Source organism: Dermacentor silvarum, chromosome 1 (assembly GCF_013339745.2).
Source record: "Dermacentor silvarum isolate Dsil-2018 chromosome 1, BIME_Dsil_1.4, whole genome shotgun sequence".
Lineage (NCBI taxonomy): Eukaryota > Metazoa > Arthropoda > Arachnida > Ixodida > Ixodidae > Dermacentor > Dermacentor silvarum.
Window position 1 is genome coordinate 452,333,293 of NC_051154.1, and position 20,794 is coordinate 452,354,086.

Genomic DNA, 20,794 nt, shown 5'->3' on the forward strand with positions numbered 1-20,794 from the left:
CGTTCTTTTTTTTTTTTTTTGTTCACGCGCGACATTGAGGGGTCTCCCCTAAGCTTTTACTCTATGGCGGTGCCGTAGGAATGCCGGTCGGAGGCGCCGCCGCGTGATTTGGTTCGAATTAACAAGATTCGACTGTAAATTGAATGCAAACATTCTAGCCGCATTCCTCGACTGTCACATACGCGTGGCGGCTCGGTGCACATGTTTTGCATATGTGCGGGCCTTGAAAATTGTTGCTTTGGTTATAGTGCGGATATTCGCGACTGCGGCGACTTACGTTATAAGCGGTCTACACTGTACATAGGTCACCCTTCCTAATATAATAAGCTTCCATTAGATCTCGTGCCATCATATCACGACTTCTTTTGAGAATGTGCTTCCTTCGTCAACCTCTTGCATCTCGACATCGACAGCTGTGCACCACCAACTTGCTCAAGATTGTACAGTAGAACCCCCCTCGTTCATACGTTTTTAAAAAATACGCGAAAAATAAACGTACGATCCGGGAAAACATACGATCCGAACCCAGTAAAAATTGAAGCTGACAAGCCCATATTGAGGTGCAAGGGCAGAAAACATTTATTTCTTGCAAAACGTAGTTATTTTCTGCTGGTGCGTCTCACCCTTGGACAGGAACAACTTCTTTTGCACACATTGCAGACCATTGTCTGCATTTTTGTTATCTTTCGTGCGAAAGAAGCTTTGTAAGGCTTACAGGCCAGCAAGGGCTTCGGCGAAGGTAGCCGGTGGGCGCAAGCCTTCGTTCTCGCCGCCGTCTTCAGGTGCCTCGTCCGCCACCACCTCCGCTACGATCTCGGCGACACTTTGCGGCTCGCAAGTCGGGACATCGTTGTCAATCGCGACGAACTCGGCGACGGGCACATCGGCACCAGTAGACATGAATTCCTCATCCATGTCTTACGAAAGAAGAATGGAAACCGAGGGGCTCGATTTTATTAGTCATAACCACATAAAGCCAACAGAGAACGAAGCCAAGGAAAGCATCGGGGAAATTAAGTGTAGTTAAAACTGGAATGTAGAAAATAATGAAGAAAAGGGAAATGAAAGTGGACGAAAAGATAACTTGTCGCCGGCGGGAGCCGAACCCGCAACCTCTGCATTACGCGTGCGTTGCACTACCAATTGTGCTACAGCGACGGCCATCAATTCGTCCACTAACTTGGGTATTTATGTTTACTAGATCTAGCCCTAGGAGTGTTAGCCAGCGCCACTTGGAACCATGGTGGGCGGATGTGGAACATCCTTTTTAGTCCGATGGCGTCACGATACACGTGATCTTGGGAGAGCAGGCACATGGCTAATAAACCCTCGCATTCTACCTAATGACATCAAGGCTGTCAGATTCGAGACCCTCGGATTCGAGACCCTTTTATTCGAGACCCTTGTAGCGTACAGCAGAAGCAAGGGCACACTGTCGGAGCGCAGTGAAAAGGGCTCGTACCGACGAGACCAACCATAGGAGCCGTAAAGGACCAAGCTACAGCACAGGAGGGTTCTAGAAACTTGTGTTCAATGTGATCTAAGATTCATGGGATAACAATTGCATTTTCAAGAATGCATGCTTTTGGAAATTTTCATGTTTTCCGGGAAGCCTTTTGTACACTTAGAATTGGCGCATACTAATGGAATTTGGCATACATACATACTCTTTAAGGTATGTAGAATGCCGATATATATTTGAAACTGCATTATCTCTCAGTAGTAATTACAATAGTACAAGGTTATGTTTCCGGGAACTGAGAAAAACAATGGTTGAAATGTCATAATTTTTTTGTCACACTTCCAATAACTGTACACATTCTTTGACTAGATATCGGCACTCTATGATCTACAAAGAGCCAAATAAACCATTGCGCGATACCTTTTGTGATAGTTTAGTACATAAAAATGTGCCCATAAAGGTAGCTATAATTTGTCATTGAATATAACTCGAGAACTATAGCGGCTACACAAAAACTAATTGTATATTTGACATCTACACGAAAAACACCTTAATTAGCTGAATTTCCAAGTCTACAGCACAAATAATAATTTAAAAAAAAGTTGTTTCGAGGAGCGTCTCCCCGTAAGGGGTGCTCAAAATGTGAACTCGTGTTGAAGCTATGGCATCTTATTGATCAAGTTTTGTGGCGAAGTAAGCAGCGGCCACTTCAATGGGGGCTGCCCTGTCATGTGATCGGCATGCTATTTCGGGATCTTTAGGTTTAGGCTAAATACAGACTTATAGACCTGCTTGCATATTATGCTTAAGCAGTGACAAAATACTCTTTCATTGGGTGCCCAAAGTGATCGCCATTTCTTAATTTGACTTTTGCTGCGTTTCTGTGGTTGGCCATGCACAGGTTTTGTAGCTGTTTTGTCATTATGGCTTGCTCCCACATGAATGCTTGTTTTTTTTGGGCACACAGCTGTTCACAGACAAGATTGAGGCAGCCCACCAGTCTGAGGAGCAAGCCAATGAGCTGCTGAGCACTCAGGAGAAGAAGATGAAAGCTTCCCTGGAACCTCAGAAAGGGGAGCCACTGCCTGCCAGCCAACAATCTGCGCTTTCTCAGGCTGATGACCTTGAAGAAACCCTTATGAAAGGTAAGGGCACGGTGGTCCCTGCTCCACTTTGCATATTTTACTTGATGCCACCTCCCCTATGCTGATTTCTTTAAAAAGTAAGAGTACTTATACAGAATGCACGCTTTGTACACCTCATTTGAATCCTTGAAAACCCTGAAATGCATTCCTTGAATTCCTTAAAAACTAGGGTTGGGGGTAACAAAATTTGCATAGGAGCTATGCCGTGGGACACTGTCTAACAGGGAAAAATCCTAGGGTCGCTAAACTATCGCAATGTGGCATGTGCACAGCCACCAACGACAGGCTTGTTTAAGTCACCGTTGCCATCTTGGAGCTAGACAAAGCCAGATCCAAGTCACCAGGCCATGCCACTATTCTTTTTTGTCCACACCACAGATATCGTGACTCCATTTTCAAGCACCAGGCTCTAGAAATGCCTGGTGGAAAGGAAGTTTCAGCCATTTGACTTTAACACGACAAGTATCCTTGGCTGAAGACAGACATTATACTAACATTCATGCCAGAAGGTGATTGACGTTATTACAATAGAAAAGTCAACTTAGAGAAGCGACCGGAAGAGCTTGAAGCATGTGTCCAACCTAGCAGCTGCTTAGCTGCAAAAAATTGCAGTCAAAAAGGAGATTACACTAATTTTAGCGTATGTGTATAAATAATGTTCGTTTCTTTCTCCTTGAATTTTGGCCTTTGACATCCTTGCAATCCTTGAATTGTCCTTCGATATTGAGTCAAATTTCTGTACAAACCCTTAGAATGTCGAAGTCGAGTTGTTCATGTTGTTTGATTTCTGTGTTTCCATAGATAAATCTCGCTATAAAACCATATTCATTACTTCTTTGTAACAGTTGTCCACTCTCATTGCTGACATAGCCTGCGAGAAGGAGGAGGTAGGGTTGGATAAATAGGGGAGTTACAACACGGTAAGCAGAAGCCAATAAACAAGCCCATTACGCACCGACGAACGTCTGCAAAAGCTTGTTTTCTGCTGTGTAGTTGTTGGTGAGAAGGCTGCTCTCTCTAACCCACCCATCTACTATAAGCCATCTTCGCCAGCAGAATGCTGCAAGCCTTTGATTTCCCGGTGCTTACTGATCAGTGATTTCGTACAACGCTTGTCGCTATACATACGCGAGTGGGCAACGCTTCACCATTGCCTTCATAAATCGCACTATTGAGTAATCACCGAGAACTCAAAAGCAGTGGTTGGATTTTGTAACGATCCATTTTATTTTCTAATCTTATCATTTTCGCCACCGTGGTCGATCTTGGTTATAAGAGTTATGTAACTGCATCTGAGCCAATGACAAAAGGCAAAAAGAACGGAAAATAGATCGTTATAAGTTAGTGTTCCAGGACATAGAAAACCTCTTGGCTGCACATGTGCTGGAGTTTATTGGGAATGGGGCTAAGCAGCGCAGCATGCACCATAGTATCCCCCCCTCCACATACCTCAAGCCACGCACTGCACTGTTCGTTTCATTCTGGCGTGATACAGTACACGCTCATTACAACGGATCAGCATACTTTCGAATATATACCAGACCATTCATCTCACTTAGTTTGGTCTCCCTATATCATCAATGCAACAAATTCCGCTTTTAATGGACCCGATTATAACGGGCTATTTTGTACAATTTACAAATTTAGGGGAAATTTTGGCTAGATGGTGTAAATGTACTTTGCTGCAATGATGCACGCGTGTGGCAGTGCACTGCATGCAACTACCATATTTTCCGGTCTATAAGTTGTACCTTTGTATGAGTCACACCCCCCTCAAAACGGCAGTTTTTTCTTTAAAAAATGTATATAAGTTGCAGCGGTGTATAAGACGCACCGGTTCATTCGGTAAGTGATTTTTAAAAATTAGTGACGTTTCACTTCGTTAACACGGGCCACGCGCATGCGTATGGCTGCCATTCCTATATAATTGCAATAGCAATGATATGGACACTCCAGGCACATTTCTGCCGTCGTGGTTGCTGCAATGTTCCGTATAAAGTCCAAGGGCGATAACATTGTCCCTGCGCACTGTATGCTGTGTGTGGAGTGAAAGCGTGCGACAGTGAGCCGAATCGTGCACAAGGGAAGGCAGCGTGGGAAACAAGGGGAGAGGCTTGTACTTTAGTAGCAACTGCGTAGTTTGCGCGGCGGCGCACGCCGTATCTTGAAAGCGATCTGCAGATGTGACTTCGGCTTCGGTGGCCTCGCAGTTGGCCTGCCGCCGCTTGCGTTGCTGCTCCGTCCTTCTCGCACGGTGCTCAGCGACTCAATCACAGGAAGAACCTAATACCTCCTTAGCCCGCACACAACCCGTAGCGACTGTCAGAAGGAGGTCAACCCAGCGTGCTTCGCGTTACCATAGCTTCCAATCTGATTTTGACGTCAGTTTTTCTGGGGAAAAAAATGTATATGAATCGCACTGTTCTGTAAGATGCACCGACGAAAAATTCACAAAAAAACGCGACTTATACACTGGAAAGTAAGGTATTTCCGGCCACTGGTGGACTGTGTGAAAATGCACTTTTTCTTAAGGAATGGAAACACTAGCGGCAAGGTTCCCGCATGGCGTGCCTCGAAATACCCAATAGAGTTTTCGGATCAACGACACACAAAGCTCATCGCCACCCACCACTGTCTGCTCTGTGCTGAGCAAATACCGAGAGTGCCGCTATGCCTAACCAGCTTAGCTTTGAAACTGTAACATACAGCGCTTCAAAAACAACTGCCAACGATTGCAAACTGCACCGTTTTGATAACGTTGTATTTATCATCACTTCGATTTGCACAAAAAAGGAAGATAGGCTGCTATCCACGACATCAGGAAGCGCATGATGCAGTCGAGTCGTCTCACCTGCAGTGCAGCGGCGGCACGACGTGGGCTCCAAGTTGAACTTGCTTCATACTGCAGTGCTCGTTCATGCTACTGGTTTGACAGTGCCCATAGCTTGTCGTGAAACGTTATATTAAGACATCATTTTATTCTACCGATCACTGTTTTCTGTGAAAAATTGTAGTCTGTGTTTATGGCCACGGCGGCACGCTCGAGCCGGGTGGTCCGTACACCGGGGAGCTGGCTGGCCGGCTCTCCACTGTCGTGCCTGCCATTTGTCGGCAACCAGTGTTTGGAAAATGGCGGGGACAGTAAGGCACCATGCCACTTGGTAGTACGATTATCGTGTAATTACCCGTTTGTTTAATTTCAATGTTTTTGTCGTTTTTGCAATAGCCTTTGAGTTACAGCGGTACTATTTGCAAAGCTCTGTCATTTCACAACATACCACAGCCCTAACTTTGGATAGAACGAGCTTGGGATATAACAGACCTTTCTCGCTGGATTATTATGGTCCATTGTAACGAGCGTTGACTGTATAGGATTCCCGACTAAGGCACAGCATGCTGAGTGCCCGGAGAGCAGAAGAGTGGAGGAGTCAGTGGCATTCGTAGTAACTTAAGGGTTCGTAAACCCCCTTGAAATCCTTGAAAACGGGAGTTTGGGGCAATGTCTGCATAGCAAAACATTCAAAGTAACAAACTCTGCATCAGTGCTACGCCATGGACACTATTGAGAAACCATATTATATATTCTGTTATGACAATTTCACTATGTGATTGCATTGTAGCTGTAGTGTGGCATGTCCACAGCCAGTGGCGACAGGCTTGTAGTTAAAGGAGGTAGGGCTGCATCGTCATTGCCATCATAGAGTTGGATAAAGCCAGACCAATTCCATAATAGCTGCATTTTGGAGTCCTGGGCTCTAGGAATTTCTTTATGAAAGTTTTCAGCCATTTGGCTTGAACATGGCGAGTCACTAGGTGGTATTGTTACTCGGTGAAGCTGAACATTGCTCATTTTTATCATGCGAAGTGTGTGATGGCCTGCCAGAATGCACTTTATATCGTTCCAATGGGTATTTCGGCTTTTCAAAGCCGAAATACCCATTGTCGAAAAGCCGAAAAACTTGAAACACGTGTCCAACTCAAGTGGCTGCTTACCTGCTACTTCCAGTTTAGATTTCAATATTTGTTAGTTTATGTGTATGAATAACGTTTGTTTCATCTTGCTTGAATTTTGGTCTTCAACATTCTTGAATTGACCTTGAATTTTAGCCGAATAATTCTGTATGAACCCTGTAGGTGTGATGACGAGGTGGCAGCATTGAGTGCAGACAGGGCTGCTAACTTGCATGTTGCCAGGTGGCCGACAGCTCGCGGAAGTTTTGAACTGCTACATAAGGTCACCTACCAGGAGTTGTGCACCACCAGATTACAAGCTAATCTGCAAGAAATGTCCATTAAATATTTATTATGATATAAAAAAATGGTTTGTATATATATGCATTTGAAGGAAATTTTTGCTTCATTAAAATGAGATTTGTAATGCATAGATTTCTATAGGAATTTTAAGGGGAATTATGATTACATAGTTTTTATCCATTTTGTTTTAATGATCTTATTAGGCTGTACTACATGCCGTTGTTCAAATGCAACCTAGTGAAAGCAAGAGTGCGAAGGTGTATGACTAACTATGATGTGTCACGAACACTGCTCGTGATGCATGACGGTTGGTCATACATGTTTGCGCCTTTTGTTTTCACTAGGTTGTACAAGAACCATACACCCTGTTATTCACATTTGAGTGATTTCAGATAGTATATGCATGCAAACTGCAGGTCACATCAGAAACGTTTTTTTTTTTTTTTTTTCCAAGTGTTGTATTCCACATATGAAGCATTTATGAGTTGAAGCATCGCTGTATTGTATATACTTCAGAGGGGAAGAGATGAAAGATTCTCTCATTTCACAGGAACATTGTTGTAAAATGTAATCCACAGAGTTAGCTACTCGAAAAATACGAAACTGATGAAAGTACTCTACAAGTTGCAATTTATGAGCCCATTTGGCCATCCAAAGCGGATGTTACTATAGCTGCAGTCTTGTTCGGATCTCTGCCACTGCCATTCAGCCTTGAGCCCCTCCCTTTCTTCCCATCATTGCAGGTTTACTACTTGTTCTTACTTCTTTCACAGCCGTCTGTTTCGACCACTGTGTGTGCCACCCACATCTTTGTCTGTCTTGAAAATCATCCTGAACAAGTAGACCCACCTGCCGTAAAGGCAAAGACCCTTGGGTTTTCTGGAATAACACAGGAAAGCAAAATTCTGCAGTCAATGTAATAGGGCTTTAAAGTACAGTAGGGTACATTTTAAATGGAACATTTTAATTACCAATCGAGCAGCATCAACATTTTTTCAGCTCCAGGGATTCATGTAAGAACTGTGCTACAATCAGGTATAATTCTGTTTCCTTTAAGACCTTATTCACACGGCTGCCATCCATTCGATTGCAGTCACGGGGGAAAAAAAAAGTGCTTTATTTGCAACAGCACCGTGTTCAAACAGGTGGTGGCAGTGGCTGTGCATGCTGAGTGGCACACTTGTTGCTACGGTGTTGACTGGTATGAACTTTTGTCCGCTGAAACCTAATTTGGTGTCGTTTAGCAAATATAGCAAATGAATGTTCTAATGACTGTAGATTGCTGATATTAAAATATGCTTGATTGTGCATATGTACCACTCTGAAACTGCATTATTAAGTCAAAAAATTGATTTCGGCCATGACTGGCAACCAACGCCTGAAGGCTTAGCACAAGGGCAACATGGGGGGGCTCTTGGTGGCAGTCTGCAGAGCTTAGGAGCTTCTCGATTGTTGGTTTATTTCCAACAGGGTAGGGCTCCATCACTGGCGCGGCAATAGAGGTGTAGAGCAGGGCTGTGTTGCTAGTTACTGTTTTCAGGGCAAAATAATCCTAAAAACTCGGGCAATTGCACAAAGCAAAACAAGCAGCTATACCAATGGAGCCTAAGAGTGGACCATGCTGCACGTGGCCTTTTCTAGGGTTATTCACAGTTGGAAAAATTGTCATTGCCTAATAAAAATAGATTCCCAAGAACGTGCAGCAGGCGGTTTTCTTGCACAAAATTTGTTAGCATAAAGACTTGCGTTAATTTTTTTTATGTGCATTTCCGTATTTGGCTTTCTATATCTTTCCTTATTAAATTTGAGAGCTACGCCTCTTTATTTGCATGCCCCTGTAATGGCACATGTTAATTGCTATGAAATCATTCTAACTTCTTCTGTGTGTCTTCTTTTGATTACAGCCCTTCAGAAAGCTGGCAAGCACATGGAACATAGCATAGTGTGTGCCTACATTGCCTTGCTCCTTGGCTGTGCTGTCCAGAATAACAAGGTAACTATTCACTGGGTTCAAACACTGGGTTGTGTCTTGTAGTGTATACTGCATCATACTATGTTATGAGGTTCTCTTCATAGTAATACAGGAGCCCTGAAACACTTTTTGAACATAGTAAGAAAACGTTGCCGATCTGTCGTAGAGGCTGCTGTGAGCTCACATGCGAGTCAAATGCTACTGCACTGCATGCAGCAAGGAATTAACAATCTCGTCTTAAAAACAGCGAAAAATCGCTTGCTCTCGCTTCTGGAATGTCGTCGTGCAGCGTCATCGCAAGCAGCTGGACCGACCAATGCTGTTGGCTGGTTTCGTTATTGCAAGAGCATTCTCAGTAATACATCATTGCTAATCTTTAGCTAAAATAAAGGAAACATATACAGTAGAACCCCGCGAATACGTTTTTCAAGGGACCGTAAAAAAAAACCGTAAGAGCTGGGAAACGTGAAAAATTGAAAAATGTGAGCGGTGGTGATCAGCACACAATTTTATTGCAGAGCTAGCGCTTGAAAAAAAATCGTGAAGCGTTGCCTGGCGCATTTTCTCACGCCCCAGCAGCACAAGGCGTTTTTCTAGAACCTGCAGTGCCATGCGACTCTTGACATCATCGCTTCAGCTCACATATCTTCTAAGTAAATCTAGTGCTGCTACAGCTGACGAGAAGGTTGACTCCGGCAGCTACTCCCTCTCTACCTCCTCCTCAACTTCGTCTTCACTGCTGCGCGCATCGGCAGACTCGGCCACAATTTTGTCGGCAGATAAAACCTTGGAGGTGACAATGCATCATCGATAGAAATGTAAGCACTGTATGTGATTCCGTCACCAACAGTTTGCATTGCTGTGTAGAGTTCATTGCAGTTGGGGAAGGCTTCATCTCCAACGGCTTCTCCTGTGCCGTCTGCACGCATGCCGAAATACTGTGAAGCAATGTTGAACTGTAGTTGCAGTGACAGCGTTCCATGCCGAAGCTAAATAGTGCATGGCATCTATGATTGTGATGCCTGTTGGCTGCTTGCCACGCCCCACATTGGCCAGGGACCACTTTACAATGCATTTGCTGTAGAAGTGCTTCAGATTTTTTATTATGCCAGCGTCCAAGGGCTGAAGGTGGCTTGTGGTGTTGGCGGGAAGAAAAACCACCTTGATATTTCGCAGCGACTTGGTGTCTTTCTGATGCGCGGAGCAGTTGTCCAGAAAAAGAATGACTTTTCTGTCCTGGCGGCTAGTCTTCCGAGTCCATATAAGCCAAAAACTCTTCAAAAAGCGAGCATGTCATCCAGGCCTTCCTAGTTCCTGTAGTGGCAGGGCAGGTGGTAGATATTTTTGAAGCAGCGTGGGTTCCGAAAATTGCCGATAACCCATGGTTTCATCAATTCAGAAGCATCCGAGTTGCAGCACAGCAGTATTGTTAAGCGTTCCTTGCTACATTTTCCTGAGTGGCAAGCCTCATCTTTAGGCTTAGCATCTTGGATGGCTGCACCTTGAAGAAAAAGCCTGCTTCGTCAACATTGAAGATGTCCCTGGGTTCGTAGCCGCTGATAATGGACGCCACAGTCTCTTTCCAAGTGTCGACGGTTGCTGTGTTGACATTTGCAGCCTTTCCGTTCACCGTCTCATAGCATATCCTATGCCTCTTTTTTAAGCAGTCGATCCATCCGTTTGACACACAAAAACTGTTGATGCCCAGCTTGTTGGCAATCTCAAAGGCTTTTTCTCAGAACATAGTACCGTCGAAGTTCACTCCTGCGGCCCTCACTTGTTTAAACCATTTGAAAACGGCTTCATCAAGCTGCATGTGCTCCAAACCCCGGGCGTGCTTGCATCCGCCGGCAAAGTTTCTGGCTTTTTCTTCAATTTCGCTCCTTTTTGCGACAATGGAGTTGAGAGTTGAAGGCATTAGTTCTAGTTCCTTCGCTGTGCACACCCTCTTCCGTGTCAGGTTTTCTTTCACAGCGGGGAAAATATTAAACTTCTCTTGCAGCGAAAGTGCTTTTCGTTTTCTTGATGCCATCCTAGTGGAAGACTATGCTTCTATGGTAGTCAGACAAAGATGGCTCAGACTGGAGCCAAATAACTCTGCACGTCCGCATGGCCTGAACTGAGGGAGATGGTGGGCGACGGAGCAAGGAAGCCGCTACACACAGTCAGCCACGTTGACAAGCAGGAGCGTTTGGCGGAGCAGCAGGCAGGCAACTTGGAGCGTCGGAGTTATGTGGAAGGACGAAGCTTACGCAGCCATTTCGTACGACGACTCGCAACACAAAGGCAGCGCGAGAAAACTGCTGGAAGCTTGGACGGACCGCTTGGACGCGATAACGATGATGATGAGTCCACGTCAACATGACTGTTCTCTGGGCAACGGAACGGATCTCAAAGGCTCTGCTTTTGCTACATGCGTGTGCTGAAACAGCTTTCAAGGCTAAAACTTGTCATAGGCACCACCTATGGATAGCAAATACTGATCTCGAATGCCATAATTTTTATGGTGGGAGCCGGAAACGTGATGGGTGACGTCCATTGTGCAGCTAATCCTACAGTCAAGCCAAGTCAAGCTACGTGAAAAGTCATTATAGCAGTCGGCACTGGCCGCTCGGACTGCCGGTACGCGACGTAACATGCGGGAACGTTCCCAAAGTTGCGACATAACAGCAGGGTTCCCAGTGCATTGAATCCTATGGGAGCTATGCCGGGACTGGCCAAAAACGACATGGCAGCCAGGAACGTAAACAGGCGGGGTTCTACTGTACAGTAAAACCTTGTTAATACGTACCCTCTTAATAAGTAATTCCGGTTTAAGTATAGTCGCGATGAATCCCCCACCCTTTCGCCATTGAACTTAATGTATTGGCTGGCCGCTTCAGCCGTAGCTACTTGCCGAATGCCAAATGGTTAGTGCGTAGTATTTAATTTTTTGGTGTGTACAAGCCAGAATTCGGGGAAATGTCGTGTGTGCAGACCATAGATAGTGAAATTGCAGCGCACAGACTTTTCGCAGACAGCAGTTCCCACCAATAGTGACGTCGAACATGGTGGTCATAACGTGTTTCCTGCTCCCATAGCTTCTAGCTCTTCCACATCTTTCACGACGACAACGTGGAAGTAGGTGATGGCCCTTCTGTCTCCGACGCGGCGCTTGCATTTAAACCGTCATGGGGCGTTCACGTAGAAGTGGGTCCTGATGAAGAAACTGGCTTGTAGCCTTGCCGAGTTTGAGGATGCCGTCGTCGTCGCAAGGCCGCCACGGCGGCAAGTGAAAATCAGATTTATTGCGATAGCAATTATATATGGACACTTCAAGCGGATTTCTGCCGTCGTCGTCGCCACTGGCCGCCGTGAGGTTCTGTATAAAGTTCTAGTTGTCACCGCGCACCGTATGTGCGAGTGAAAGCGCGCTGGTGACGCGTGCTGTCACGGAGAGCAAAGGCACTTCTTCTGTCGCGCGAAAGCAGTGGGGGTATGGGAGGGAGTGATGGGGGGGGGGGGAGGCGACGCTCTGCTGGCGGTACCAAATGCGTATCTTGGAACTGGGCGTAAGCGGAACTGGCGACTGCAATCTCCCACGCGAAAGGAGGAAGCGGGAAGGCAGCGCGGGAAGGAGGGGGGGACAGCTTCTACTCTGCCAACAACTGCGCACTTAGCGTCGGTGCGGGCTGTCGTGCACACCGTATCTTGAAAGCGATCTCCACATGGCTCTGACCTTTGTATACGCGCGCTGTGCTTTCGCCGTTCAGTTTCCGTTTAAACGATAGACCGCATGCCAGCGTTTTGACAGTGGTTGTCTGCTGTCATTGAGTGTGATCTATCCATGGTTTACTTGTGCGCGCTGACACCATGCTTGTTAATTTAGTTAGTAAGCGAATGTGTCCAAGTTTATGCAGCCGATAAAACTATTATTCCTACTCCGTGTAGCTCTCTACTAATTTGCTATTGCAATTGATGCTTCGCCTTTCGGGCAAACTGCGACATCCTTTTTGTGGCCTGCTCGCAAATAAATTTTGTCTCAGTGTGTTTTTGAGTGAGAATTAGGATGTACCGTAAAACCCGTATAACACGTACCCGTATATAATACGATGTTTATTTGGGATAGCAATAAACAAAAACAAAAGTTTTCACTGCATTAATGCGAGCGAGGAAAACCCACAGAAAGCATTGACAATCTAATCTCGTTAATTCGAACACGCTTAATTCGAAGTGACGCTGTTGTCCCTCAAAGTTATGTGTATTCTATGGGCGAAAACGCCCGTAATTCGAACGCGAAGCATTTGTGAAGGTTAATTCGAACATACGCTCACCGACAGTGCCCTCAGCAGCGCTCCAATCACGCGGCGGCGCTTCCGACCGGCATTGCTCCGACACCGCCATAGAGCAAAGCTTAGGATAGACCCCTCAACGCGACGCGGAGAAAAAGAAAACGAGAAAACAAAAAAAAAAAACGCGTGGCAGCAATTTCACTCTCAAATAGCAAGGTCGCCGTTTTTAGGAGGCATTGGTTTCACCATAGAGTTAATATATAACTCTATGGGTTTCACCGTCGCGCCGAACATGCTTGTACGAGCCGACGTCTCGGCCAACTTCCCGACAACGGCAGAAAACAAAACTTCAGGGAAAGGGCTAAGTTGGCGCCACGCAGTTGGTTTTATTTCTATGGCCATGCCGGCGGGAGCGGCGGCGGGCGCGCACGGAGCCAGTCGAAGGTGGAGGAGCTACGAGGGAGTGAAGAGGGATGGTGAGGGAGCCACTGCCACCGAAGCGACGGCGCTTCCAAGGCCAAATGCGCTTATCTGCCGTCGTTGCAACTTTGCAACTGAAGCTACACATTTCGACAGAATTACCTGTCTGGTTGGGAAAATTGATTAAGACTTAGAGATTGACTCCAACCAAATAAGGAAATTTACTAGCCCGACATTTCGGAACCAATTCGGCTCCTTCTTCCCGTTCGGAACCAATTCGGCTCCTTCTTTAGGGAAGAAGGAGCCGAATTGGTTCCGAAACGTCGGGCTAGTAAATTTCCTATTTGGTTGGAGTCAATCTCTAAGTCTTAATCAATTTTCCCAACCAGACAGGTAATTCTGTCGAAATGTTTAGCTTTAAGTCTATACGTGCAGACTTCGGACAAGAGGCAGTGCAACTTGCAAAGAACTATATCAAAGCCCTGACCCCCTGAAGAAGGAGCCGAATTGGTTCCGAAACGTCGGGCTAGTAAATTTCCTTATTTGGTTGGAGTCAATCTCTAAGTCTTAAACTTTGCAACTGGGATGTCATCTGAGCCGTGAATGCTGCCCTTGGTGACGCCGAAGTGCCGCCCTGTGGCGGAATTTCCGATGGCCTTAGCAGCTAAAATAACTTTCCTTTTAAAGGCAGCTGGGTACTACTTTCACGGTCCCGACATCGTGCGAGATAGACTAGCGAACGTGCCGATTCTTAGCGTGGTCAAAATGGCTGCCGTTGAAAGCAGCAGCAGCCTACCGACGCCACCGCAAGATGACTCATACTACGCTGCGAGTTTTGATGATGATAGCAGTGAGCAAAAACGAACCCGAAACTGCAAATTTTACGCTGAAAACTTTGGGATCCGCATATAATATGAGGCAGAAATTTTACATGGTAAAATTTAGAAAAAACCCTCGTATTATACGTGGGTTTTTACGGTAGTTCTTTTCTTGCCGGGGTAAGTCTATATTCACTCATCTGCCATTGTCAGTTAATTAGTACATCGCTTAATGCATATCTGATCCACCACTTGTTCCCCACCAGCTATGTATTAATGAGGTTTTACTTTATATGTCTGCATCTCAAAAAGACAGAAAAATCATTTCATCTTTACACTGCCGGTCTGTGCATGGTCAAGGGGTACCGCAACAAGCCCTTTTGTTGCCACGATGCAAAACATTTAAGCAGTGCTTTGCCCTTTTAGCTCCCCTGCTGTTTAACTTCCAGCATACCCGCCGTGGTTGCTCAGTGGCTATGGTGTTGGGCTGCTGAACACGTGGTAGCGGGATCGAATCTCGGCCGTGGGCCGCATTTCGATGGGAGCTAAATGCGAAAACACCCGTGTGCTTAGATTTAGGTGCACGTTAAAGAACCCCAGGTGGTCCAAATTTCCGGAGTCCCCCACTACTGCATGCCTCATAATCAGATCGTGGTTTTGGCACGTAAAACCCCATAATTTAATTTTTTTTTAAACTTCCAGCATGCTATTGGAGACGAAAAGAGAGGGAAAGCTGGATATGATTGCAATAACTCCACTTATAGTTGAAGGATTCGAAAAATTTTTGCGGTATGATATTCATCAGACGATGCTTCTAATAGTGAGACCATTCTATGATTAGTTGGAAAAGTGTTACAGGGCTCCTTTTAAGGCCTTTTAATTTGTATCCTAAGAAACTGGTGATAAAAGTTGAATTATTAAGTTATACCCGAAGGAAACACTGAGAAAACGTGCCGGGGTATCTTATGCAGCCATCGGTCCATCCTTTTCGGAATCCGGTGTACTGCACCCGGAGACAAGTATCTTACGGCTGAGGCCTATGCACTATTATCGGCTGTAAAGTATATAATGAGATCAAAACTTCAAAAAACTATCATATTTACAGACTCCCAAAGTGTCGTGAAAGCATTGAAGTCACTCTGTAAACACAAAAACCCTGTACTTACTGAGCTCTATTCCAGTTTATGCAGAGCATATATCTAACCAGCATGTGACTATATGCTGGGTGCCTGGCCATAGAGGCATTGAGGTAATGTGCTTGTAGACCAGTTGGCCACATCAACTACATCGCAAGCTATTAATCCTGCGGCTACTATTCCTCCCGCAGATCTGAAGCCTTTTCTGCGAAGAAAACTCCGCGACCACTGGCAGCGCTTGTGGGACGCTGAAACAAATAATAAGCTTCACTTAATTAAGCCGCAGTTAGGTTTCTGGTCACCCGCAACGAAAACACGACGAACTGATGTCCTGTTCTGTCGTCTAAGAATAGGACACACATACGGTACTCACAATTTTCTGTTGAATGGAAATGATCCTCCAACCTGTGGTAGATGTAGTGAGAGGCTGACCGTCCTCCATGTCCTCGTTGAGTGCCGGGAAGCCGAAACAGAAAGAAAGAAATATTTTCCACAAGCGTACCGATATCATGTCCCGCTTCACCCCATTATGTTTCTTGGCGAAGAACCGATTTTTAGTGCCAAAGCAGTCGTCGATTTTTTGAACGATGTGGTCCTGCATGTTATTTGCCCAACTAGTTCGTAGCACATCCTCTCTCCAGAGGATGCCGCTGTGATAGCAGTTTTTTAGCACATGCCTCCAGGCCCTTGTGGTTCAAGGGCTCTGTTTAGGCAGTAGTGCTATTTGCCAATTACTGCATCTTAAATATTTTAAATACCGTGTCATTCTTTCTCAGTGCATTCTTCATTTCATAGTACACCTCATGAGTCATTGCCATGATTTTAGTACATGTATATTTTACGCATTTTACAGCGATTATTTTTAGGCCCCTTTACAGCCATGCTTCATGTACTTCTCAGAATTCATCGCTCCAGTGCACACTCACAAACACTGGCATGGCGCTCTTTGGTCATAACTGGCCCTTGCGCCATAAAACACCACACATCATCATCACTGAGAAAACGTTTGTTATGGAGTGCGTATCTGCTAATAGCAAAACATGAGTGTATTGCTGACAGTACCATCTGCACTGTCTGCTGATTACCTCTGGCAGATGTATAAATGTGTACTGCAAAAACCTGGTGCTCATTGTTGGGCCATGTCCATCTTAGGACACCAGTGGCTTTCCCAAACAATGGCTTGGTCCTTAGGCATAGGAATAAACTGATGTGGCCAGCAACACCAGCAGTTTGTGAGGGCTGACAGCATATGTCCCTGAATGAGGTACTGCACACAAAAGCCAGTTTCGCATGTTGCGATCGTACAGTGTGAAACACTCCTAGTTGGAATGCGTTAGACTGTGTTGGCAACATTGTGATCTGGTAATGTTGGAATGTTGGCGGCTTTGATATTGATGCGTTTGCACACCTCCTGTGCTCACCCCATTGCCAGAAACACCACACATGGCATGCATGGTGTGTCCCAATGTGGAATGAACCAAAGTGCACCAAATTGGTGTCAAATTTAATATCTTACATTGTACATCTGTACATATGTTTGATGGGGCTATTCCATGTGTTAGGTTACGTAATATCTTTGTGTAAGGGCCGCACCCATGTAAGAGCTGTACTCTTACACGGGGGACGCGGCTTTCACATCGCGAAATTTGGCCAAAAAACCGATTTTTTGAAAATCACATTTTCAGTTTGTATGACTTCTTTTCTATTTTATTTCAAAATTTTGTCACGGAAAATCGCGTGGAAATGATGTAAAAAATGTTTATTGAAGCTAAGGTGGCGAGGAGTTTCTTGAAAATAGCGAAAAAACTGCATTTTTCAAGCCGCGATATCTCCGCAACCGCGTAACCTAGCGCGTCGCCATCTTGGTCTCTATGGATAGCGCGATTCTCCGTCTTCAAATCTGGTGCCTCGGCCAGCTGCACCAGGCAAGAGCAAGCGCACAGCAAGCAAAAGTTTCAAGGTCTCGCGGCGGTTTCTGATCGGCAGCGCGCGCCACGTGACTGTACGCGGCTCCGCATTGGTCTCCCGGGCGGTTGCCCTTAGCAACCGGCGGAAAGGTCGTCTGCTCGCCACGCTGACAGCGCTGAGGAGCCGATTTCGCGTCTTTTCAACTCGTCGCGGCGTGGTTTGGAGATCGTATCTCACTCATGATAACGGACCGGCGCTCGCTTGTTAGAGAAACGAAAAACGTTGTCAAGCTCGGCCCTTCTTAGCTTGGAGAACGGCTCTCGTCTGTGATCATGGGCCGGTGATCGTCCAAGAAGAAACGCAAGCTGCGCATCAATTTGGTGCTCGTAAGTCGAAGCCACCGATCTCTAAAAAAAAAATTTGCGCCGGCGACTTCAGCAGTAACAATGACGTGGCATGCAGCACGACGCGGACGTGCAGCTGAGCACCTCAAGCACGGATGGAACATCGTCCGCGCGTATTAGCGAAACTGTTCAGGAACCCAGCCGAAAAAGATGCCATGCGGAAAAAGAAAGCTGCAAAAGCTCATCAGACCATCAGGTCAGAAGGTCAAGCGCTGCCGCATCGCGAAGGACACAAAGGACTATAACCCTGGTGCCTATTAAATTTTGACAACTTTGAACCTTGTTTTCTCCGTACAATTTTTTTGGCATGTTGCCCAGCTCGTGGAGCAGATATCTTGGCAACTACTTTATACATTTTGATTGCGTTTGTTTTGTCAGACTCACTGAACTGTACTTTAGGGGATAGCGCTCTTCTTTTTTTATCCTAGTGTTTTAAGAATTCGTAGTAGGGTTCCTTCTTTGCAGTGTAAACGTGCTCACTGCAGTGGGACTGGAGAAAACGTAAACTACAAATTTTAGTGTTGAAAAAAAATTATTTCGAGAACGCTGTCTCCTTCTGCATACATTTGGCTGTGCATACAGTATTTAACAAACTTTTCACTTGATTTCGTAAATCCTCTAGTCCCTCCACGAGGTTCAAGAAAGAAATAATTTGTCTAGCAAAAAGTTTTCATGGTACCGCTTCGAAATTTTTATGAAAGCATCATAGGGCCATTCTTATTCTCTGTACCAATTTTCATTGACATCCCCAAGAAAGCCGCGTCCCCCTTAAACATGGACCTAAATATTTCAGAACAATATTCTTCGTTGATGGTCTGCACCTTTTTCTTCTTATTTTTCTTCTTTCTTGTTTCACGCATGCGCTATGTTGGCTTGAGTGTTGGCAATACCTCCACAAGATATAGACGCAATACACAGATATAGGCTGGCCTCCTCTTGGTATGTTGTCGAAGTTCGGCGTGGTAATTAAATTTGGAACTCGAGGCCCCGTGGTTTCTGACGTCGCTTTTTGGTGCGTCGTCACAGCTGCGCGCCGCCGCATGCATGCACACAGGCCTTTTCACAATTTGTACATACGTCGTCGCTCTTGCACCACCTGAAAAATATGCTGGTGTCTATGAACTGCAACGTTCCGGTAACATTTCGGGGGTACCCTCTGTGAGGCTAGGGTTGAAGGCAAGCTCTGGATCTAGCCACACACAGTCGTTCGGGCGAATGAGGCAACCAGCAGTATCAACTGAACAATATATTGCTGTGATGCTAGCGCACTTGCAAATGCTTGCGCACTTGCAAAGGGAAGTCCACTCTGTAATAAGTAATAAATAGGCTTGCCTCGTTGCGTGTGATAGTCAGGCAAACGAGGTCACTCACAGGCTGCAGCAGGTATATCCTTATCCGGCAGGTTTTGAGGTCGGGGGCCAGAGAGAGTGGGTTTTTCGCAGGGGTGCTCTTTTGTACCTTTTGCAAGGGAAATGTCCTTGCCCGTTTGATGCCTTTCCTTTTCCCGCTAGCAGGGGGAAGGGGGGAATGATCGGGAGTCGTGAGAGGCTGAGAGGCGAGGGAGAACTGGGAGAGGGCATAGTGCATCTCTCACGTGTCTATGCCGGCTCCCAACACGTCCGCAATGTGTGAATGCGACAACGTGAATACGTGGGAGGGAATGGATGCGTATGCTCCCCACATCCTCCTCCCCTTAAGAAGCCCCCCGTACCTTGAGGCTGGCACCTAGATACGCCCGAGGTGTTCGGGCTCCCGTTTGCCTAAGTTCCCACAAGGTTGGCAACCAAGGAAGCGTTGCCAACGCCGGCTTGGGCGACGGGCTGGTGGTGCTGTAGCCCTCAGCTGGCGGGCTGGCGGATACTTGATGCTGACTCGAAGGTGGTGCGTCAGCTGCATGGTCGGCTTTGCAAGGCGGGATCGTAGTCTGGCCTCGAAGGTGGCTGTCAGTGCCGCGCCCCTGGTGTCGGCTGCACAAGTGGAAAGGTTGCCTGCCGGGCACCGGCTAGCGGTTCGTGCGGCTGCAAGGCCAGCTTACGCCGTCAGCGCCGCAGGTGCTTCAGTTCTGCCCGTGAGTACTGCAGGCAGTTCGCCCGGCCATGTCTCGTAATTTGTACTGCCCTGGAAATTTGGTTAGTCCACTGGTTGCAGCAACACTGGGATAAGTAGCATAGTGCGCATGCGCTGTACCCTAGCGGCGAGTGCCGAAAACGTTTTGTACGGCGTCGGTGGTTCGTGCAGCTGACGACGCACGCGTATGCAGCATAGCCGTCGAGCACACAAACTCTTATTGTCGTCGCTGTGCCGGTCCACGCGGTATTTGCGCTGTGTTTTCTGTAGAACTTCAGCTGTTCACAGCGATATTTGGTTAACGTCCGGTACTCACAATATATGCCGACACAACACCGATGTTGGTCAGAAGTCGACCTCACGCTGGCACCAACGCTCGGCCGGCTGTAGTTGTGATACTGTGCCAGTGGGAGACCGATATTGTCATACAAGTATATGACGAAGAAGTGACCGACGATGCAACCGCGACTGCGAGTGATCGTAGTGTGATAAGCTTTCGTGCCGACGACGCCGACAAAGCAGTGTGCTGATCGCCGTGCGAGCGGTCGCCGAGTGAGAACATTGCACCGACAACGGGAATATTGCTGCAAATGGGCTCGTGTATGTATTTATCGACGCTCAAATTGAGTCGAAACGTGCTTCCCACGCTGATATGCACGATTTCCAGCCCTTTACAGCCCTCCGCATCAAGTTTGAGGCGGTGTCAATCTCGTTCAGGCAGCTTCATTAGGCCTAACACAGCCTACGACTTCGTCCGCTACCGGCGGACCTGAAATATAGGATAAGCAAGTAAGACGAAGGAAACTGCTTATATAGTTCGGTACTGACCTTACCGACTTGAAGTGAACCACTCTTATCTTAGTACGATGCACATACAGAGAGTGGGAAGCGGCGACACGGCGCAGTGCTAATACCGCAGTACAGGCACTGTTCTTGA

At 46.4% G+C, this 20,794-nt stretch overlaps 1 protein-coding gene across 1 annotated transcript in view; it reads left to right on the plus strand.

The window, feature by feature from the left end:
- The window catches only part of LOC125944197 (wings apart-like protein homolog), a 31,180-nt gene that overhangs the window by 7,524 nt on the left and 2,862 nt on the right, over positions 1 to 20,794 (plus strand). Inside the window, exons 2-3 of the mRNA XM_049664520.1 lie at positions 2,430 to 2,607; positions 8,766 to 8,854. Of these exons, the coding sequence (XP_049520477.1) occupies positions 2,430 to 2,607; positions 8,766 to 8,854 (267 nt within the window). The remainder of the gene's footprint in view (positions 1 to 2,429; positions 2,608 to 8,765; positions 8,855 to 20,794) is intronic.